Raw genomic sequence first — 25,248 nt, forward strand, 5'->3', positions numbered from 1 at the left:
CCTTCTTATAATTGAAAAAACTGAGACTAGAGAGATTAGTACCATGCCTAAGGTGACATAACTACTAAACAGTAGTGCTGGAAACAGTCTGGATCTAGAGTCGAGGCTCATAGTCACCTGCTCTAGTCCCTCTCGACTGTCTACCCTGATGCTGAAAATCCCCACATCCTATCCTTTATTCTTTCCTTTCCAGTCTTCTTGCTCCCCAGTCACATCCACTCCACCGATAAATCCTGTCAGATAGAACTGACACATATTTCTCTCCATCTCCACACTATATACAGCCTTACACTCAACCAGTCACTTCTCACTTGCATGAACTCACACCCTCCCACCTGGTCTCCCTGATCGCTCTTGTACTCCCACTCTAGACCATTCTCCAGGTAGCTGCCTTGCTGACCCTTTAAAACAAATCGGATCAGTTCACTCTCTTGTCAAACATCCTCTAATAGTTTCCCATTGCCCCCCACATAAATCCAGAATCCTCATTAGGTTCTGAACACACTGGTGTGTTAATTTCTTATTGTTGCTGTAAGAAATTACCATGACCTTATGGTTTAAAACAACACAAACTTACTCTCTTACAGTTCTAAGGTAAGAAGTCCTAAAATTAAGATATCACAAGGCCTGTGCTCCTTCTGGTGATTCCAGGGGAAAATCTGTTTCTTTGCCTTTTCTAGCTTCTAGAGACTACCGGCATTCCTTGGCTTGTGCCCCCTTCTTCTATCTTCAAATCACAACATTCCAAATACTGCTTCCACCTTCACAACTACTTTTGTGACTCTGACCCTCTTGTTTTCCTCTTATAAGTATCTCTGCAATTACATCAGGCCTGCCTGAATAATCCAGGATAATCTCCCTTTCTCAAAATCCTTAATCACATATGCAAAGTTCCTTTTGTCATATAGAGTAATATACTCACAGACTCCAGGGATTAGGACATGGAAATCTTTGGGTACTACTATTCTGTCCACCACAACTGGCCTTCCTCATGTCTTGAACTTGGCCATCAAGTTCAACTGGCCTTCCTCATGTCCTAACTTTTCAAAGCATCATGAATGCTCTACCACATTAGCATTACTGGTTACCTTCTTTTTTTTTTTCTTTAAATTTTTTTATTGTTATGTTAATCACCACACATTACATCATTAGTTTTTGATGCAGTGTTCCATGATTCATTGTTTGTGCATAACACCCAGTGCCCCACGCAGAATGTGCCCTCTTTAATACCCATCACCAGGCTAACCCATCCGCCCACCCCCTCCCCTCTAGAACCCTCAGTTTGTTTTTCAGAGTCCATCGTCTCTCATGGTTCGTCTCCCCCTCCGATTTCCCCCTTCATTCTTCCCCTCCTGCTATCTTCTTTTTTTTCTTAACATATATTGCATTATTTGTCTCAGAGGTACAGATCTGTGATTCAACAGTCTTGCACAATTCACAGTGCTCACCATAGCACATACTCTCCCCAATGTCTATCACCCAGCCACCCCATCCTTCCCACCCCCCACCACTCCAGCAACCCTCAGTTTGTTTCCTGAGATTAAGAATTCCTTGTATCAGTGAGGTCATATGATACATGTCTTTCTCTGATTGACTTATTTCACTCAGCATAACACCCTCCAGTTCCATCCACGTCGTTGCAAATGGCAAGATCTCATTCCTTTTGATGGCTGCATAATATTCCATTGTGTATATATACCACATCTTCTTTAGCCATTCATCTGTCGATGGACATCTTGGATCTTTCCACAGTTTGGCTATTGTGGACATTGCTGCTATAAACATCGGGGTGCATGTACCCCTTCGGATCCCTACATTTGTATCTTTGTGGTAAATACCCAGTAGTGCAATTGCTGGATTGTATGGTAGCTCTATTTTCAACTGTTTGAGGAACCTCCATACAGTTTTCCAGCGTGGTTGCACCAGCTTGCATTCCCACCAACAGTGTAGGAGGGTTCCCCTTTCTCCGCATCCCCGCCAACATCTGTCATTTCCTGACTTGTTCATTTTAGCCATTCTGACTGGTGTGAGGTGGTATCTCATTGAGGTTTTGATTTGGATTTCCCTGATGCCGAGTGATGTGGAGCACTTTTTCATGTGTCTGTTGGCCATTTGGATGTCTTCTTTGGAAAAATGTCTGTTCATGTCTTCTGCCCATTGCTTGATTGGATTATTTGTTCTTTGGGTGTTGAGTTTGATAAGTTCTTTATAGATTTTGGATACTAGCCCTTTCTCTGATATGTCATTTGCAAATATTTTCTCCCATTCTGTCGGCTGTCTTTTGGTTTTGTTGACTATTTCCTTTGCTGTGCAGAAGCTTTTTATCTTGATGAAATCCCAATAGTTCATTTTTGCCCTTGCTTCCCTTGCCTTTGGCGATGTTTCTAGGAAGAAGTTGCTGTGGCTGAGGTCGAAGAGGTTGCTGCCTGTGTTCTCCTTTAGGATTTTGATGGACTCCTGTCTCACATTTAGCTCTTTCAACCACTATATGCCAACAAATTAGATAACCTGGAAGAAATGGATGCATTCCTAGAGATGTATCAACTACCAAAATTGAACCAGGAAGAAATAGAAAACCTGAACAGACCTATAACCACTAAGGAAATTGAAGCAGTCATCAAAAATCTCCCAACAAACAAAAGCCCAGGGCCAGATGGCTTCCCAGGGGAATTCTACCAAACATTTAAAGAAAAATTAATACCTATTCTCCTGAAACTGTTCCAAAAAATAGAAATGGAAGGAAAACTTCCAAACTCATTTTATGAGGCCACCATTACCTTCATCCCCAAACCAAAGACCCCATCAGAAAGGAGAACTACAGACCAATATCCTTGATAAACATGGATGCAAAAATTCTCACCAAAATACTAGCCAATAGGATCCAACAGTACATTAAAAGGATTATTCACCATGACCAAGTGGGATTTATCCCTGGGCTGTAAGGTTGGTTCAACATCGGCAAATCAATCAGTGTGATACAATATATTAACAAAAGAAAGAACAAGAATCATATGATCCTCTCAGTAGATGCAGAAAAAGCATTTGACAAAGTACAGCATCCTTTCTTGATCAAAACTCTTCAGAGTATAGGGATAGAGAGTACATACCTCAATATCATAAAAGCCATCTATGAAAAACCTACAGCGAATATCATTCTCAATGGGGAAAAACTGAGTGCTTTCCCCCTAAGGTCAGGAACGTGGCAGGGATGTCCACTATCACCACTGCTATTCCACATAGTATTAGAAGTCCTAGCCACAGCAATCAGACAACAAAAAGAAATCAAAGGCATCCAAATTGGCAAAGAGGAAGTCAAACTCTCACTCTTTGCAGATGATACGATACTTTATGTGGAAAACGCAAAAGACCCCACCCCAAAACTGCTAGAACTCATACAGGAATTCACTAAAGTGGCAGGATATAAAATCAATGCACAGAAATCAGTGGCATTCCTATACAACAACAACAAGACAGAAGAGAGAGAAATTAAGGAGTCGATCCCATTTACAATTGCACCCAAAACCATAAGATACCTAGGAATTAATCTAATCAAAGAGGCAAAGGATCTGTACTCAGAAAACTATAAAATACTCATGAAAGAAATTGAGAAAGACACAAAGAAATGGAAAAACGTTCCATGCTCATGGATTGGAAGAACAAACATTGTGAAGATGTCAATGCTACCTAGAGCAAGCTACACATTCAATGCAATCCCCATCATAATACCATCCACTTTTTTCAAAGAAATGGATCAAATAATCCTAAAATTTGTATGGAACCAGAAAAGACCCCAAATAGCCAGAGGAATGTTGAAAAAGAAAAGCAAAGCCAGCGGCATCACAACTCCAGACTTCCAGCTCTATTACAAAGCTGTCATCATCAAGACAGTATGGTACTGGCACAAAAACAGACACATAGATCAATGGAACAGAATAGAGAGCCCAGAAATGAAACCTCAACTCTATGGTCAACTAATCTTTGACAAAGCAGGAAAGAATGTCCAATGGCAAAAAGACAGTCTCTTCAATGAATGGTGTTGGGAAAATTGGACAGCCACATGCAGAAGAATGAAACTGGACCATTTCCTTACACCACACACAAAAATACTGGTTACCTTCTAGACATACACTACAGCTTTCTTCCTGGCCATCGGAGCCCCATTATCATAATCCTACTTGGTCTAAACTAATTGTGGTAGTCTTGTTCCCCTTGCCAGTGATTCATTTAGGAGAGGGTATGTAAAGGGTTTCAGCCAAAGAGATGTAAAGAGAGGGCTGTTTGGTGGCTTCTGGGACATTTTTTCCTCATTTCTAAAGAGATAACCAGAAAAACAGGCGCTTCCTGTCTCTGGGTGGTTCCATTTGGATGTGGTACCACCTCGTAATCACAAGAGACTTAGTAGTTCTTTCATAACTCAGTTTTCTAAAAATGGATACTCTGCCCATTTTCTAATTTTAAGAAGTTCTTATATAGGGCAGGAAGCAACAGTTTTATAAACTGAAACAAAAGCATTTCCTCCAGCTAATTTGTTCGATGGACTTTAGTGAGGTGGTATTTCTCACTCCATCTCCAATCTATTCTGACTCCTGTCATTTCTCAGTATTTACATTATAAATTATGTTAAAAATATAATTAATAATGGGGAGCCTGGGTGGCTCAGTCGCTTGAGCATCTGCCTTTGGCTTGGGTCATGATCCCAGGGTCCTAGGATCGAGCCCCACATGGGGCTCCCTGCTTAGCAGGGAGCCTGCTTCTCCCTCTCCCTCTGCCTGCCGCTCCCCCTGCTTGTGCACGCTCTGTATCTCCTTCTCTGTGTCAAATAAGTAAAATCTTTAAAATATATATATATATATTTAATAAAAAATACTACAAACTATGTTAATATTAAATGGGAATGTTCCCTGTATATATAGAAAATTCTGTGCCAATTTATCAAGTGAAAAATCAATTCATGTCACAACCAATGAGCTTTATTCTTTTTCCTCAGAATGCTTATTTCTGTGGTTAGCCTCTCTCCTAACTTGCCAGGACTCCACTACATATGATAAGTCTTGGTGGATCCACAAATTCCCTTTTTAGTTTAGTCAGTACCAGCCCTACTCCTCTATTCCTAGAATGTGCCTTTGTCACTTATTGAGATCTAAGAAGCCAAAGTCACAGAGTAGCCGTGGCCTGATTAGGTTGCCCTCCACATGAGAGGTCCATATGGCCAAAGCCCTCCCTAATGTTACTAGAGGGTGGGGAACAATGGGTTTTTTGGGAGGGGGGGTAATCACCATTTTGCTTCTCTCTTTCATGCTTGTTTTCATCCAGAAAGTTACTTCCTGGGCCCAGTGAGTCAACCAAGGACCCCCTGCCCACTCATTCCCTCAACCTTAGCCATTATACACAGATGGTTGAATTACTGTATTTACGGTACTATTAACCACAGTTTTGTAAAGCTTGAATATTTGCTTTCTTTTGTTTTTAAAAGACAAATTATTTTGCTACAAATAATTCAAGTATACATTAATTTGGTAGGGCATTTTTGGAATTTGTTCTTCCTTGCACTGTTAAGAATTTTATTAAACACATTGTTTTTAGGAGTAGTTCATGGTCAACACAACATTTGGTTGCTAAGCATTCTAAATATTTATATTTCTTGTGAGGTTCATTCTTCCAAAATATAGGAACTGAAAACCAGAGCTACCAGATTATATACCACAAAATAAAAAAATTTATTTTTCAAAGATTATATAAATTCTATTTTAGTATTATAATTATAGATGTATGATATTTATACCATAAAGTAATTTTTGAAACTTCTGAAGTAAATTCATTTCTGAAAGCAATAGTGCTCTGGATATTTTACAAGGGCATTTTCTTGTCATTTGTTTTCCAATATTTTCTTTCTTCCTTGTATAAAGCATAAGTACTCCAGCATTTCAAAGATACTCAAAGATACTTTTTCAAAGATACTCTCGTTTTGAACTTAAAATTGGTAATTTTAAGAAACAACTTCAAAGTTGTTTCTTCTGGATGGATAATAAAGAGACACATTAAGAGAAAAAAAAATCAGAATATTTCACATTGAGTTATACTTGAACAACCAGGGAAAGCTTTAATACATGAATAGGTTAAGTTTCTTATTGAGTGAAAGAAACATTTTATGTATTTAAAAATATTTACATGTCCTTTAATATACAAGACAGGCCAGAAAAGTGCCTGAGAAAAGCAGACCACACTCACACAATGAAATCACTGCCAAAAGAGTCATAGAGAACAGATGGTAAGGGTGGGAGAGGCTTTCTAAAATCTACAGGTTGTTCAATGTTTACCATCTTACATGAGCTTTGCTTTATAGTTGTCAATCTTGGTCACTGCCTTCTGAAGGTTTAGCCCAAGTGCCTCTACTTGACATTGTAAATCTGAAATGACACAGTGTATTCATCTGATTAGTACATTCAAAATGTCCAGATAGTTTCAGAGTGTAAAACATATTCTTTTAGAACTGCCATTCAGTTCCTGCAGCATACTACAGCTGTTTACTCCACTTTGCCTGGATATGCAGCTCATCTCTTCGGAAACCCCACAGAATTAACGGTTTTTGACAGATCCAATTTATTGGCCTCTTTCTGCCACCAACATCTTGTTAATTTTCAAACAGCTAATAGGCTAAATTTTACTAATGTTTTTAAAGGAAATTTATGTCACTGACACACATATGAATTTCTGATCATGTGGCTCACCTCTGAAACACCTGACTGCCTGAGCTCGCTCTTGTGGCCAGGAACTGAGAAGTATTACTGAGACCTCCTGGTAGAACTGAAATAGACAAACCATGTGCAAGGCTCCTGGTAAAGAATTTGTTAACTCTGGGTAGCATCTAATAGGCATTTTAATAACTTTCAAAGCCAAGAAAATACAAGCAGGAAATTGGCTTCCATAGTCTGGGGAATTCAAGCAGTGTTTGAGAAAGATTATTCAAGCAGCCGTGTCTAACGTGTGCAGATGCAGAACTGAAACTAAAGCAGAAAGAACAAATGGCTTGAATGAAGTGGGTCCTGCCATTAGCCTGTGTGTGGGAACTATGATCTGAACCCCCACTGCAATGACAGCTCTTGTTGGCACTCTTTTTGAGAGAAAAGTAGAAAATAAACTTACACAGATGGACTAACTGGTTTCTATGGAGAAAATAATTTAACACACTGGAACTATAAAATTTCTATGCTACACCTGCTCAGATATGTTTTAATAACATAGCTTTAATAGTAAACTTTAAAATCTTTGTGCATCCATACAAATATATAACATTTCTATATATATTGTCAATCTGCCTTCTTAGCTTTGTTTTATGAAGAAAGCCAGTTCCTTTAAATTAGAAAACAAAACAAGACAAAAATCACTCTAAACGGATGTTTTAATTAGAATTTGCCAGAAATTAGTATAAATCTTCATGTTTATCCAGTACTTACACATACATTATTTAATGTTATCCCTCAAACTTCTATCTAGGTACAAATAGCCCCATTTTTCAGATGAGGAAAAAAAAAAGGAGATACTCTCTGATTCTCTTGCCTGGTATCTTACAATATGCTTTTTATTTTTATTTATTTATATTTTTTTGAGAGAGGAGGAGGGACACAGAGAGAGAGAAATCTTAAGCAGGCTCCCTGCATGGTGTGGATCCCAAAGCGGAACTCGATCTCATGACTCTGAGATCATGACCTAAGCAGAAATCAACCTTAACCACCTGAGCCACCTAGGCACCACTTGCCTAATATCTTACAATGAATTAATGCATTAGCCAACAGTTTAACTGACTGAAGGTTTTTAACTCAGCTGAAGGAATCAGTTTGAAAGAATGGCCACTCAAAGTAAAAGTCAATAAGGACTTAACTGATAGATAGTATTTGTAGGGTCCATTTTCCCCAGTTATCAAGTGATATCATTATATGAGGGAAAAGATGACATACATATAATTTATTTTTGAGCGCAACCTTCTGAAACAAAGCAATCTCTTATGAATGTTGCACAATGGATTGCTTTGTCATTAAGTTCATATGGACTTGTAGAGGGGTTCTATTCACACAGGCACAGCCAAAAGATTTCAACCCATCCTCTGAAGAATAAGGAAAGAGATTAGTGTTTGTTGATGGTGCACTCTGTGGCACTGTGCAAAATGTTTTCTCCTATATCATTTCATTTACAGTCACAACTACCATGAAAAACAGATACATATTTTCACTAGTGAAGACTCTAAGGATCTGAGTAATTAACTAACTTATCAAAGGTGACATAGCTAGTTAGAAGTGCTCCTGTGATTCAAACTCAGATTAGACTCATCCCTAAGTCCTTATCTTTCTAACTCTCCTACATGGGCTCTCAAAATATAAAAGCTACAAGGGGATTTGATATTCGTCCACGAAAGTATGGTTAGTGTAGCTATAGATCTGTTTAAGAATCTTTAAAGGGGTATACTTAAGATGAATAAAAAGTATTTTACATAAAATATGTAGTAAATTAGCAGAATGTCTAACTCCAAGAGATGGTTTAAATTTTGAAAGTTTAAAAATTATTATAATTAATGAAAGAAATTAAGACAAATATGGTATTATTGTGACCAACTTTATGACACTGACTTCAGAAAGAACAAGTATGCCTTCTTATTAATGTCCTTTGGTGCTTTTGTCAAAACATAATCTTAAACTAGATGAAGCATGGGTCTGAGCCTATGTAATAAATTTCATGTTATCATTTCTAAATACAGCTATTGTTAAGAGGAAGAATTGATTATCTTGACCAAATAATTGGTACTTGATATGTGAATTTTATGCAATTAATTCTCAATTTTCTGATAATTACAATAGTAGATAGTAAAAATGGCAGCTAATTTACAACCCCATTTTTATAGCATTGGCAAGTATTCTTTTTTTTCAGAGAGAGAGAGTGTGTACATGAGAGAGCACGAGAGTGCGCAGGGGTGAGGGGCAGAGGGAAAGGGAAAGAGAGAACCTCAAGCCGACTCCCCACTGAGCAAGGAACCTGAAGTGGGGCTCAAAGCAGGGCTCAATCTCACAACACTGAGATCATGACCTGAGTTGAAATCAAGAGTTGGAGGCTTAACCGACTGAGCCACCCAGGCACCCTGCTTTGGAAAGCATTCTTAAGCTCACATTTGAATATACTTGTGCATTATATTTCCAGAATTTACTAGGTTTAAAAGAAAATAAACTACACAATCATGACCCATGCAAGAAAGGAAAAGCTACTATACTTTCCAGTATTATTCTCTCTGCATACCCACCCTGAATATCCCTTTCTCCCTGGTTCAAGATAAGCATAGACAGCTTAGTCTATTTCACAGTGCCCAATGAGTGAAGAAGCCACTTCCTTCAGAAAGTTTACTATGTATTTACAGCAGCTCTGAGTCAAAACAGGGAAAGGAAATAAATGTTTTACTCTACAACACAGAAACCACTGAATGCTGCCATGTGAAGTAAATAGAAACAGAAAATACAAGTAATGTCAACAAAGAAATCACTTTATATAAACAGAGAAGATACCACAGAGAATTGAGGAAAAAAAAGATTCATCATGAATAATCCATAATGTAAACTGACCAGCAGTATATAATTAAGAGTTAACATATTTTCATGGCTGTTTCTTTTGTTGTTGTTTTTACTTTTGGTTACATTTTCTCTAATAAAGAAGCGCTAAGAATTATTTTAAAAAATACACAGAACTTCTCTTTACTGTTCTGAATGAGGAGTAAGCATGCTATTGGTTTATTATTGGTTCTGGTAGACTAGCAGGGTCATTTTGTTTTTGGAAGCAGAGTGCCCAGTTTCTGTCCTTAATAAAGGAGCACAGTTAGGATAAGCACCAGAGAGATTAAGCCACCTGCACAAGACCGCTCCTTCAGTTCCTGAGGCAAGGAGTTCTTAAATAAGTGTATTGTTCTGTGCAGGCCTTCTCTATAGTTAAATAAATTCAACTTCAATTTTCTGTCATTCAGCATGACATTGGATTATGAGGCAAAAGGCCCTAACTGCCTACAAAAAGAAAGGAAGCATTGGCTTTAAACACCATGCAGATGTAAGGCGGAACCCATGGAAACAATCCAAAATTTACAACAGCAAATTCTACTATGATGTGACTGCGTTCTTTACAGATATTAAATAAGAAGCAAATGATTTTGAATGAACAAGACAAAAAAGAGCTCTTAGCCTCTCTTCATACGAAGCCAGCTGCTTGCTGGATAGCATTACACAGGCATCAGATTTGGGGTAATTAGTCATTTAAGAGAATGCTGCTATTCCAAAATGTTTCCAGAAACTACAAATACAAAAGGTATTCATAGTTAGCTATTTTATAGAAGGATAAAAAAACATTACAGTCACTTGGAGAGTATATTTAGTATAACGTTTGAGAAAACAATAAATAGAACCTTTATAGTGGAAAGATATTTCAAGCTTAAAGCTTTCTGTATAAACACACACACACACACACGCACGCGCGCACACACACACATACGCACACACACAAAATCTGGTTCAAAGTGGAGGAAACTGATTGTAGGTTCAAGAAGCAGAATGAAAGAACCACCAAGCAGAATTGGCCCTCAGAGATCCCAAATGGGAATTTTTTCTAAATGAGAAACTGAAGGCTCTATACTTTTTTAAATGGTTGAGGAAGAGGAAAAACAGAAGTTCACCATTTTTAACACTCCTATGACAGGTAATATAAAGGTGTCGTGCATGATCTCTAAAGCCAGACTGCCTATTTTCAAATCCTAGCTCTGCTTCTATGAGCTGTGTGACTTTAGGTGCTTTAGTTTCCTTATCTATAAAATGGTGACTACAGCATAGGATTGAGAATTAAGAGATTTAATGTATGTAAAGAGAACAGTGGCAGGCACATAATGAGTACTCCCTGCTCGCTCTTATCATTGGTGGCAACGAGTGAGGCCACCTGGCTCCCACACTCACTTCCTCTCTGAATCTCATCACTTTTTACCTTGAGGACCTTGTTCTTGCAGTCAGTCCAAGTGTCACCAGTGGTTATCCTTGTATGGGCAAGGGTAAAAATGAAGGGTTTAATTAAATATTTTCCTTTAACAATATACAGAGTAACAATGGCCATGTTAAAACTTGTTAAATATGGGTGATGAATTCACCCACATTTGTTATATTATTCTCTGAATTTTTCTATTTGACATATTTTATAGAAATATTGTTTGGAGAGGGGTCTTTCTTGTACAGTCAAGGATGATAGCATGCTCTGTACTAAGGTGTCTAATCAACTCAGTTGTGTTCAAGGTACAAAAGAAAACAGGGTTAGAGAACTTGATGTGGAAGTGGGGGATGAGGTTGAAACTTTAAAGACAATGCATTTGACTCTGTGAATAGCTAGCTAGAGGGGTATATAGTAACAAGGAAGGTTGTTAACTTCATTTTTAAGACATTGGGACATATTATTTGGATTTGGGAATGATCCATTCTAGAGGGAACCATTCTAGAGTGTTAGTGAATTTGATGTAGACTTTAATTTGCTTATGTGTGGAAAAAAATAGTACTTTTTGCAGGTGTTTTTAAAAACTACACAAGTGATGTTAAGCTATGCATATCATTTTCATTCTTACTTGTCTTCACTACACATTATTTTTGAGACCTACCCATGCAGCCATATATAAATATGATTCATTTCTTTCGGACTGTCATATAATATCTAAAGTGTTTACATGTCACATTTTACTAATCTAGTCCTATAGTGATGGAACCCAGTTGCTTGCAACTTTGTGTCACCACAAATAATCCTGTGACAAAAGCTTTCTACCCATCTTCTTGTGTACTTACAAGGGAGTTTTTCTGCAGCATGTCCTCAGAACAAACTTATGAGGTCATAGGCATACACACACTTAACTAATGCCAAATGGTTCCCAGGATGGAGGCACCACTGTACATTTCCACCTCACTAAATGAAGGCCCCTGCTTTCCTAAATACTTACCAGAAAGAGCTATTTACTTTTTTTTTTTTTTTTTGCCAATCCACAGAGTGCAAAGTAGTGTCTCATTGTTGGTTTAATCTGCAGTTCTCTGCTCACTATTGAAGCTGATCATCTCATTTTATACTTCTTAGTCATTCCTGTCTCTCTTTTCATGATTTGCCTTTTTTCCCCCAGTCTCTTTTCTATCTACTCCAATTGAGCTTTCTTCTTCACTCTTCCACAGAAATAGCTCTTTTTTTTTCTTTTTTAAAAGATTTTATTTAAATTCTAGTTAGTTAATATATAGTGTATTATTAGTTTCAGGGGTAGAATTTAGTGATTCATCAGTTGCATATAATACCCAGTGCTCGTTACATCATGTGCCCTCCTTAATGCCCATCACCCAGGTACCCCATCCCCCCACTGACCTCCCCTCCAGCAACCCTCAGTTTGTTTCCTATGGCTAAGAGTTTCCTAAGGTTTGCCTCCTTCTTTGTTTTTAAACTTACTTTATTTTTCCTTCTCTTCCCCTATGTTCATCTGAAATAGCTCTTTTTAAAGTTAAGAATGACATGCTATCCTGGCAATTTCAAAATTCAATTCTTTGTTCTTATATAATTCAACCTTTTAGCAGCATTTGACACAATTGTTTACTTCCTCTTTGAAACACTCCTCTTGTCTCCATTACACTATACTCTAGTTTCTTCCCATCTTGTTGGCTAATTGTTTCTCAGTCTCTGTTGAGGATCCTTCTTCTTAGAACATTCCAGGGTTCAGTTTGTAGCCTTTTCTCTACCTGCATTTTCTCTCTAGTGGATCTCATCTAGTTTCATGGCTTTGAATAGCATTTATATAAAGGTGTCTTCCATCATCATCATCACAACTAATAAGTGCTGAGTACTTACTCTACCAGGCACTACATTCTATGTGCATTACACTAATTTAATCTTCACAATATAAACTCACTAGAATGTAAGTTCCACGAGAGCAGAAACCTTATCTGCTATATTCATAGTGTTTGAGGCATGGAAGTATTCAAAAAATAATTGTTGAATGAATAAATGAAATGTTGTAGATAGTAGAATAAGAACACCTGCAATTAAATGCTTAAATTTATGTACCTAAGGTTAAAAAGCATGGAACAGAAGAGTTGTGCAGTTTTCATTGATAATATCTAATATGTGCTTGGCATTAAAATGCAAACTTCCTTATAAATAGGTTATTTTACTTCACTAGACACTCATTGAGCATCTACTGTGTTATAGGTAGGGTCCATGCGAACTGGATTCAGTCTACAAATACCAATAAAATATATTCCCTTGTCATTAGAGAAATTATAATCAAGTGCCTCATTTTGCCTTCAAGATGATTAATTATGTTTTAGAGAAATAAATAACTCCTTTAGACCTAAACCTGTTTTATTTTTCCAATATTTTCAATGACTTTATTTAGCTAGATGGTTAATTATATGGCTGAAATTGTGGGATTTTTGATTAGATATAACTGATGTGAATGAACATAATCAGTATGCTGCATTTAGAGAATATTTATATGTATATTTCATTACACCATAGTTTAATGAGCTTTGACTTTTACAAAAGTAATATCTCACTTAAATTTTTTTTAAAATGAGCATTAACAGAGGAAACCTTTGCAGATGTAAGAATATATACCAATAATAGAAGAAAGTTCTATAATGAGTATTCAACTGTATCAATTGCAAATTAACATATTTTAACTTTAGCAAACATTTTACAAAGCTCAGATGTTGATATAGCCACTTGGAAAATTCATTTTAGGGTTTATACTTCAGAGATTTGATTCACATCTATTTTGAAACAAGTATACTTGAAGTACATTAACATTTTTCACATAATGCCAGAAAGGACTGAAATAACATTTGGACTTTAATACATCAGATGCTAGAACAGGTGTGGATACACAGCTAAAAAGTCGCAATTCAGTCCAGATGCAGTTATATTAAAACCAGAAAATTATTTAGCTAGGTGTGTGTGGGCAGGATAGAGTAGGGATATGCATTAAATCATGCTAAGGAGAAAATCAGATATTTAAAATTTGGAAATGAATTACATTCTAATATTAAGAATCAAAAATTTACTTCAGAATGCAAAAAAAAAAGCTTCTAAACCTTCACTGAAGTTTATTCTGAACATTAAACCAATCCAATATAACATGAAAATAACTCTAACTTATGGGGGGGCTTATGAAATACTGTAAATTATGAACAGATAAGATAGGAGAAGCCTTAAATTCTAATGTTTTTACCCTGAATAAAACTATTCTCTCTCAACTGGCAAACGAAGATAATACATCATCTATATCATTGGAATAATCCTGATGGACTTAGAAACTTCTGAATACTTTAGAACAGTACTCTGTTTTCTGACAAATTTGTACATATAAATAAATTCACAAATCATACATATATATTATAATGAGATTTTTCAAGACTGGAAAATACTAGTAATGGATATGGACAGGGACCCACCATGAACAGAGTATTAGCTAAAAATACTTATGGGATAAAAAGAAATATACTTAGGGTTAATAATAAAGGAAATGAATACATGGAAGACAGAGAAGTTTAGATCTAAAAATATTTAAGACATTTTCAAATAGAGTCACATAACCATATAAACATCAGTTTCTTTAATGAATCGGTATGTTTTACAATCAGAATGCTTACAGAGATTTCTGTATGCAGGACAATTTTATGCAAGACTGTGAAGGAGATGAAGTGCATCATCAGCCACACAGAACTCTGATTCTTCTTGTTATACCCTTCCCCCTTGTTGTGCTGGGATGGCAGTAAAATAGGTAAAGGGAAAGAATTTCTTCAAAAGATTGCTTTCATACTTTGTGCTAGTTGCATTAAACAAATTCTAACACACAATCACATAATTTAAAAGTGTCAGACAAAAAAAAACCAAAAGTTTATAATTTGAAGACGAAAGAGATCATAAGGCAACACTCACAGATATGTGAAAAGATTTAGCATGAGGTTATGTATCACAATATCATTTTAACAGAAAAAAAAAGAGAAAACAACTGTCCAAAACTAGGATACAATTAAATAAATTATGATTCACCCTAAATCAAAATACCATGGATACTTCTGACCTGGAAAATTTTATAAAAGAGGAAATGGGGGATTGGAGATTATAAAACTCTATTATTCCATTCTTTTTTTAAATTAACATACAATGTATTATTTGTTTCAGGGGTATGGGTCTGTGATTCATCAGTTTTACACAATTCACAGCACTCACCATAGCACATACCCTCCCCAGTGTCCATCACCCAGCCACCCTATCCCTCCCACTCTCCCACCCCCTCCACTCCAGCAACCCTCAGTTTGTTTCCTGAGATTAAGACTCTCTTATGGTTTGTCTCCCTCTCTGGTTTCATCTTGTTTCATTTTTCCCTCCCTTCCCCTATGATCCTCTGTCTTGTTTCTCAAATTCCTCATATCAGTGAGATCATATGATAATTGTCTTTCTCTGACTGACTTATTTCGCTTAGCATAATACCCTCTAGTTCCATCCACGTCATTGCAAATGGCAAGATTTCAATTTTTGATGGCTGCATAATATTCCTGTGTGTGTGTGTGTATGTGTGTGTGTGTGTGTGTGTGTGTGTGTGTATCTTCTTTATCCATTCAATCTCTTGATCCATTCAACGAGGCTCTTTCCATAGTTTGGCTCTTGTGGACATTGCTGCTATAAACATTGGGGTGCATGTGCCCTTTTGGGTCACCCTTCGGATCACTACATTTGTATCTTATTCTTATAAAAACATATATTCAAAACAGAGAGTCTAGGAGGATCTGCATCAAATGTTTAGAACTCTCTGTGAATGCTGAAATTTCCCAATCAATTGTGAACATGGCTTGAGTAACAGAAAACAAAAGAATCATATTAAAGTAGCCTAAAACATACCCATACCCATCTCATAACCCATCACATAACCCATCAGGAGTTCCCATAACCTGTCATCAGGTGTCTACTGTCCTCCAGACCTCTTCTGCCTTCCCCTTATGGAAACTTGTGCTTATCACCAGTACTGGAAGTGGTCTGGCACAGTAGCTCTCCTGAAATATAAATTAATGATAATAAGATATATGTTTTAATGCTCCCAGGTGGTGGAATTTAAGGGTTAAGAGCCCAAGTTTTGGCAGCACAGTTCTAGAGTCAGGTTCCAATTGTGCTCGTTAGTAACTGTGTGGCTTTGGGCAAATGACTTAATTCCTGTACACCTTGGTAATCTGTAAACTGGAGATAATAAAAGTGATTAATCTTGGAGGGCAGGAGGGTAATGATAAATGAGTACGCTGTGACTATATTGTGCCTGGCATGTGGTTAGTAATTCGTGAATGTTAGCTATTATTTAGACTGTCGTAGGAAAGCTACCTGAACTCATAGGAATGATTTTTGTTTTTTAATGATGTAAGAATAGTATTAGTGATTAGCAAGTAGAAGAGGGATGCTGGTAAGAGGTGAGACATTGGACACAGAGAGGGTGGGGTGGTCATTTATTTCTCATTCAGACAGGGTTGCTCTTACTCATGCTATTGGCCCAGAAAGTGGATAATCTATAAATGTCTACAAGCAGCAGGTTGTGTGCCTGGGTGAGTCCATGAGTGAAAGAGTGACTAGTATTGTTAAAGCTAACCAAGGCTGACTATAATATAAATTAGTGGAGGCAAATGGACCTTTAGGCAAACAGGAATTAAAATTTATAGTCTTCCTTTATTATTAAAGGAGTGCTTTTTTAATCCTAATACTTTATCCCAAATATAATAATTTGGTTTGCTATTAGACCAGGAAAACCAACTTAAAATGCAGTTTAATATTCTATATTTGTGTAGTTCTTTGGGGGGTCCTACATTTTTTTTGTTAATTCTCTTAATGTTCTAAGATAGGTTAGAAATACTATCATATTTCCATTTCACAGATGAAGTAATTGAGTCAAAGAAATTAATAACTTGTCCAAAGACCTGTAAAAGGCATAAACAGAGCCAGAAAGCTGAAGTATTTGATTGCCGGATCACTATTTTTTTTTTCAACTGAACCACACTGCTCATGATTATTTTTCACTTTAATAAAGAAGCTACTGATTAAGGAATATAGTACTTATCCATGCTACAACATGGATGAAACTCAAAGATATTATGCTAAGTCAAAGAAGTCAGATATGAAAGATTACATATTATATGGTTCTATTTATATGGAATGTCCAGAACAGGTAAATCTATGGAGACAGAAAGTAGATCAATGAGTGATGTGGGAAGGGCAGAAAGGTAAGGGTAGTGACTGTTAAAGACCATGATGTTTCTTTTTGGGGTGATAGAAAGGCTCTAGATTTTGATGGTGGTCATATACTTCTATAAATATCCTAAAAACTATTAAACTGTACACCTAAAATGGGTGAATTTTATGGTATTTAAATTATTTCTTGATAAGGCTATTTTTTAAAAATGCAATGAAGATGTTAAAATATATACAAAATAACTTTATTAAAATATTTGTATGTTATTTATTACACCAAAAAGCTTACTGAAAAAAAATTTAAGTTTTTTCACTTGGAATAAATTTGAAATTTGGTCAAATAAATTTTAGGAAAGACAATAATGCTGAAATGATTTATTTGAATTCCGTCTTCCAATATTTGTGACTACTGACAAAAAGTAAAGGACACTCTATTCTGCCAGGTGAAAGGAAAATCATTTAAGTGGACTGATTTGTGGGTCACAATGACCTCTGAGAGGAGTACTATCAATTTAGATAAATTGTGCATTTTGGAGGTTATATTAGTGTAAGCTAAACATAAAATTACAAAACTTATGTAAATAAATCTTTAAAAAAGAACCAAGAATTTAGTCTTCAAAATTTTATATGCTTACTTTCCTGTGAAAAAGATTAAATTTTGGCATTAAGAATTAGGCTGCTATAGGGCCCCTGGGTGGCTCAGTCGGTTAAGCAGCTGCCTTTGACTCAGGTCATGATCTCAGGGTCCTGGGATTGAGCCCCACATTGGACTCCTTGCTCAGCGGGGAGCCTGCTTCTCCCTCTCCTCCCCGCTCATGATCACTTGTCACACCTGTGCTGTCTGTCACTTTGTCTCTCTCTCAAATAAATAAATAAATAAATAATCTTTAAAAAAAAAAGGAAAAAAAAGAATTAGGCTGCTATTAAGAGCTTTTTACTCTTAAAACCACTATTAAACTATATGGACCAGAGTTATCACTTGAATTTAAATTTTTTATTGTTATGTTAATCACCATACATTACATCATTAGTTCTTGATGTAGTGTTCCATGATTCATTGTTTGTGCATAACACCCAGTGCTCCGTGCAGAATGTGCCCTCTTTAATACCCATCACCAGGCTAACCATCCCCCCACCCTCCTCCCCTCTAGAACCCTGTTTGTTTTTCAGAGTCCATCGTCTCTCATGGTTCATCTCCCTTGAATTTAAATTTTTGAATGTCTATATTTTAAAAAATAAAGGGAAATGTGAAAAAAAACAAGATTAAACATATTTAGATAGAAAAATAACGATCATAAAAACTATAAATTTGAATCAAAGTTGAAATTGTTTAATGGTGATTTAAAAGAAAAAAATCAAAATGTAAAAATAAGAACATTTATTTAACTTTGAAAACAAGCTAACAGCATCAGAGTTAGAATCAAATTACAGCACATTATAGCCCAGAGGGGCCTCCAAGGCCTTAGTCCAACCCACCCATTGCCTAGATGTGGACATACACTCATGAGGGAGAAATGGCATGTCAGAGTCACCTGGCTAATGTATGGACAGTCATCATCTTCTGATTCTTGGCCTAACATGCTTTCATTTAATACCACATTAGTGGGGAATGTTGGGTGGGGGGTAGGTAGACAGAAACAACAAAGAGATAGTTATGTAGTTTAAAATGGAGAAAGATAAGTTTATTCTAAAAGTGAATTCTAAAAGTAAGAGAATTGGGAATATAAAATATTAGAATGATTTTTAAAATGTATTTTTAAGGGAACACAATAATGATATAGTAGTGAGCATAAGTCTAAACTTGCAAGTATAAAGAAATATATTTCTACAAACTCCTTTTACTAGGCCCTCATTACCCTGATATCAACCAGACAAGTACACTATAAGAAAAGAAACATATAGGCCAATATTCCTGATGAACACAGATGCAAAAATCCTCAGTGAAATATCAGCAAACCAAATTCAACAATACATTAAAAGGATCATACACCCTAATCAAGTGGGATTTAGTCCAAGGATGCAAGGATGGTTCAACATCCACAAATAAATCAATATGATACATTACATTAACAAAATGAAGGATAAAAATAATATGATCATCTAAACAGACACAGAAACAGCATTTGATAAAATTCAACATTTATGATAAAAATTCTCAATAAAGTAGGTATAGAGGAAAAGTACGTCAACATAGTAAAGCCATATATGACAAGCCCACAGCTAACGTCACACTCAATGATGAAACACTGAAAGCTTTTTCTGTAAGATACAGGAACAAGACAAGGATGCCTACTCTTGCTACTTTATCCAACATAGTATTAGAAATCCTAACCAGAGCAATTAGGCAAGAAAAAGAAATAGGTATCTAAATTAAAAAGGAAGTAAAACTGTCATTATATGCAGATGACACAATATTATATATAATGGAAATCCCAAAGACTAAATCAAAAACTTTTAGAACTAATATATGTTGCAGGATACAAGGTCAATAAGCAATAATCGGTTGTGTTTCTCACTAATAACAAACTATCAGAAAGAGAAATTAGGAAGACAATCTCATTTGCAATTGCATCAAAAAGAATAAAATATCTAGGAATAAATTTAACCAAGGAGGTAAAAAGCCTGTACACTGGAAACTATCAGACATTAATGGAAGAAACTGAAGGAGCCACAAATAAATGAAAAGATATTCTGTGTTCATGGATTGGAAGAATATTGTTAAAATGTCCCTACTACTCCCAAAAAACTTCATTAGTGCAATCCCTGTTAAAATTCCAGTGACATTTTTCACAGGAATAGATCAAATCATCCTAAAATTTGTAGGGAACCACAAAAGATTCTGAATAGCTAAAGCAATATTGAGAAAGAATAGCAAAGCTGGAAGCATCATGCTAATTTCAAACTTTCTTATAAAGCTGTTGTAATCAAAACAGTATCATATTGGCATAAAGACAAACATATAGATCAATGGAACAGAATTGAGAGCACAGAAATAAAACCACACATTTATGGTCAATTAATTTACAATGAAAGAACCAAGAATATATGGTAGGGAAAAGACAGTCTTTTCAATAAACGGTGCTGGGCAAACTGGATAGCTACATGCAAAAGAATGAAACTGGACCATTATCTTACACCATACACAAAAATTAACTCAAAATGGATTAAACACTTGAATAAAAGACCTGCAGCCATAACACTCCTAGAAGAAAATATGGGTAGGAACCTCCTTGATATCGGTTTTGGCAATAATGTTTTGGATTTGACACCCAAAGCAAAGGCAATAAAAGCAAAAAAATCAACAAGTGGGACTATATCAAACTAAAAAGCTTCAGTACAGCAAAGAAAACCATCAACAAAATTTAAAGGCTATGTACGAATGGGAGAAAATATTTGCAAATAATATATCTGATAAGAGATTAATATCCAAAACACATAAAGAACTCATACAATTCAATAGCCATAAAACAATCAGATTAAAAAATGGGCAGAGGATCTGAACAGACATTTTTCCAAAAAAGATATACAGATGGTCAACAGGCACATGAAAAGGCGCTCAACATCACTAATCGTTAGGGAAATACAAGTCAAAACCACACGGAGCTATCACTTCATACCTGTTAAAATGGTTATTATCAAAAAGACGGGAGGTAGTGGTTGGTAAGTGTTGGTAAGACTGTGGAGAAAAGGGAACCCTTGTGCACTATCAATGGGAATGGAAAGTGGTGTAGCTATTATGGAAAACAGCATGGACATTTCCTGAAACATTTAAGAACAGAACTACCATGTGGTCCAGCAATTCCACTTTTGGGTATTTATCTGAAGAAATAAAAACACTAACTTGAAAAAAACATATGTCCCCGAATGTTCATTGCAGCATTATTTATAATAGCTAAGATATGGAAGCAACCTATGTACCCATTCATGGATGAGTGGATAAAGAAAATATGGTAGATATATACAATATGGTATTACTCAATCATAAAAAAGAATGAAATCTTGCCAGGGATGGACCTTGGGGGCATTATGCTAAGTGAAATAAGTCAGACAGAGAAAGACAAATACTGTATGAATCTCACTTATGTGTGGAATCTAAAACATATTCAAATACATGAATATATTTAGTCAGTCAAAAAAGTACATTGACCTGAACAACATGGGGGCTAGAAGCACTGACCCCCTGCTCAGTTGAAAATCTGCATATAACTTTTGACTCCCCCCAAACTTAACTGCTAATAGTCTGTTGTTGAATGGAAGCCTTACCTATAACATAAACAGGCAATTAACATATATCTTATATGTTACATGCATGATATACTATATTCTTACAATGAAGTAAGCAAGAAAAAAATATTAAGAAAATCATAAGGAAGAGAAAATACATTTACAGTACTGCACTTGTATTTACTGGTACCATAGGTTTACATTATTTGTTTACAAAATGGTCATCTGTCAGTACCCACCGCAATATTTTCTTATATGCTATAAAAGACTGTAGATGTCATATGTGTTACTAACACTAGACATCAAAAATGAAAAGATAATATATGGTCTGTGTTCGTATGTGTAATTTTGATAAATTTTATCTTTTTATAATAGATTTGTGTATATTTTATGGTAGTAAATGATAAAATAGACTGGTATCTACATATGTACATCTATTATGCATTCATGACATACCTTTTTCTTATTTTTTGCAATATTTCTAGGCTATAAAGTTTGTTTGAGTTTTTTCATATTGGCCCAAATCTCCAAAAATGTTTCCAATATATTTGCTGAAAAAAAATAGGCATATAAGTGGACCCGTGCAGTACAAACCTGTTGTTCAAAGGTCAACTGTATAACATGTTAGCTCATTTACTAAGAGAGGGTATCTAAGAGAGAATAAGAAACAATTAAGAGCATGGAAAATAAAAAGTGGATTCCAGGACAAGGGAGAATATATAGTATAGGGCTTGAATGAATGCTCTGAAGGAAATAATGGAAGGCAGAAGGTGGGGCAGAGAATTAGGCAAGGAAAACAGAAGGGAAGTTGTTCAGCTCGTACTAGAAAGGAAGCCTTATTGTGATGCTTATCATTTAAAGCTAGTTTTGCAAAAATGGAGGCCCAGTAAAATGATTCATAGGAAGGAGTATAAAGCATGTAAATGCTTAGAATTGGATTTAAGATTATAAATGATAATAAGCCATTTACAGCACTCATCCAAAATGAATTTAAATACTATCTATTGTATTCTTTGAACAAATTATTATGTTTCTTAAAAATAAGACATAGGGAGAGTTATGAAATGAGTAATTTATCAGTCTACCTTTATTTTAATTTGCCCAAAGAAAATCTAAAACGCTATGCCCATTATGTTAATCTAGTCATTCATCTGGGAAGAAGATATTTGCTGTGATATGCTGGCTTTTCTTCTTCTCAAATGGTTGACATGATTTCTGAAAAGACATTAGTAAGTTGGAAAAGCTATAGATGATGATTATCAAGATAGCTGAAAATCTTAAGGATATTAATTGGTTAGTAAGAGAAAAAATAAGCATGCATTTAAAAGAAAGCCGAGCAAAAGTAAGAGTGTTGAAGTTCATGAAAATCATGAAAGTAAATGCCATGCGATGGCAGAAAAAGCACAACTAAAAATAATTTGAATGACAACAAAATTGGAGCTAAAGAAATTTGTAGACTATTCTTAATATAGAAGAGAAAAATGTCTGTCAAGAATGGCTAAAGTTAAAGAGTGCCAGCACATACAACCAGTGTGGAGTTAGGAAGTCAGAAATCCTGTGAAGACCCATAAAGAGCTGGAGAATGCCTACACGCCAGAAGTCAAAGCAAAGATGAGGCCAGTTGGCCACATGTGGTCAATGTCCAATAAATACTTGTTGAAAAAATGAAGTTAAACTCAGGGGCATGGTCAGCCCAGGGCCAAGAGATGGGAACAGATGAGTTGTGGGAAGAGGCTAAGGACTAGATTCATGGATAGTGGGCAGAAATAAAATTAGGTTATCAGAAGTAAAAAATAGTGAGAGGAGGGGAGCAGAAGGGCTGGTTTGGACCCCTGCAGGTGAGAACACCTGAGAAAATCCCCAAGAAAGTTTACCAAATTTGTGATACAACACTGCTAAGACCTGAGACATAAACTTTGCTGTCTCTCCTGCACTTGTTTTCCTAAACCACTGTAACCACTTTGGAAAAATGAATTAGAAAGAAAGGATACATTGGTACAATTAGTTCACCAGAAGGGTATTTGTGGATAAAGCAAGAGGCACATTTATGAACTTTTTTCTAAATGTTCTGACAATTTCTATACTGAGACCCTAACATGGGCATAAAATTGTGGTGGGGTAAAAACAAATGAATAAACAAACAAAACAAAATCCCCCAAACCCAGTGCCCTTCATAGGTAGGCTCATAGGAAGTGCTATTTGTCATAACTAGTTGAGATCACTAGTGTCATCACTAGCTTTAATGATTCTGTCCACTCTGACTTGCCAATTTTAGTTTTAACTAAGAGAGATGTAACAGATAGCCTTTTAAAATTCTTTCTCTCTCTGATAACATAGTTTGGGTGTTACCCATGGAGTGAACCTATTCAGCAGCAGCAGCAAAAATGAAACCTTAATTTAGTCTTAAAATTATGTGCCACTTTGCTCTGCAATTACACTGTCCATTAGATGAATTTATATTGCATCCATAACTATACAATCTCTACATAAAGTACTGAATAGATTAGAGTCTCCAGGGGCACTTTCGATTTGAATATAGCTGTACTTAAATGAAGGTGAGGTCTTAATGAGTATAAAAACTGTGACTAATTTGTACTACAATGTTTTGGTGAGGTTTTTTAATGTAGGAAGTGGAATGTGAGCTAAATTTTTTTTAACATATAATGTATTATTTGTTTCAGAGATACAGGTCTGTGATTCATCAGTCTTACATAGTTCATAGCACATACCCTCCCCAGTGTCCATCACCCAGTCACCCCATCCCTCCACTCCAGAAACCCTTAGTTTGTTTGCTGAGATTAAGAGTATCATATGGTTTGTCTCCCTCTCTGGTTTCGTCTTGTTTCATTTTTCCCTCCTTTCCCCTATGATCCTCTTATTTCTCAAATTCCTATCAGTGAGATCATACAATACTTGTCTTTCTCTGATTGACTTATTTCGCTCAGCAAAATACCCTCTAGTTCTAGCCACATCATTGCAAATGGCAAGATTTCATTTTTTGATGGCTGCATAATATTCCATTGTGTGTGTGCGTGTGTGTGTGTGTGTGTGTGTGCGTGTGTGTGTATATTATACCTATCTCTTTTATCCATTCATCTGTCAATGGACATCTGGGCTCTTTCCATAGTTTGGCTATTGTGGACATTGCTGACATAAACATTGGGGTGCATGTACCCCTTTGGATCACTACATTTGTATCTTTGGGGTAAATACCCAATAGTGCAATTGCTGGGTCCTAGGGTGGCTCTATTTTCAACTTTTTGAGGAACCTCCACACCGTTTTCAGAGTGGCTGCACCAGCTTGCATTCCCACCAACAGTGTAGAAGAGTTCCCCTTTCTCCATATCCTCGCCAACATCTGTCATTTCCTGACTTGTTCATTTTAGCCATTCTGACTGGTGTGAGGTGGTATCTTATTGTGGTTTTGATTTGTATTTCCCTGATGTCGAGTGATGTTGAGCACTTTTTCATGTATCTGTTGGCCATTTGGATGTCTTCTTTGGAAAAATGTCTGTTCATGTCTTCTGCCCATTGCTTGATTGGATTATTTGTTCTTTGGGTGTTGAGTTTGATAAGTTCTTTATAGATTTTGGACACTAGCCCTTTATCTGATATGTCATTTGCAAGTATCTTCTCCCTTCTGTTGGTTGTCTTTTGGCTTTGTTGACTGTTTCCTTTGCTGTGCAAAAGTTTTTTATCTTGACGAAATCCTAATAGTTCATTTTTGCCCTTGCTTCCCTTGCCTTTGGCGATGTATCAGGAAGAAGT

General features: G+C 36.1%; 1 protein-coding gene across 1 annotated transcript in view; it reads right to left on the reverse strand.

Moving 5' to 3' along the window:
• LEKR1 (leucine, glutamate and lysine rich 1) overlaps positions 1-25,248 on the reverse strand; it is a 187,852-nt gene that overhangs the window by 56,717 nt on the left and 105,887 nt on the right. The window contains exon 7 of the mRNA XM_028103184.2: positions 6,326-6,407. Coding sequence (XP_027958985.1) covers positions 6,326-6,407 — 82 coding nt within the window. The remainder of the gene's footprint in view (positions 1-6,325; positions 6,408-25,248) is intronic.

This window comes from Eumetopias jubatus, unplaced genomic scaffold (assembly GCF_037043125.1).
Source record: "Eumetopias jubatus isolate StellerSeaLion01/CBP00866 unplaced genomic scaffold, mEumJub1_p1.0 scaffold_1, whole genome shotgun sequence".
NCBI lineage: Eukaryota > Metazoa > Chordata > Mammalia > Carnivora > Otariidae > Eumetopias > Eumetopias jubatus.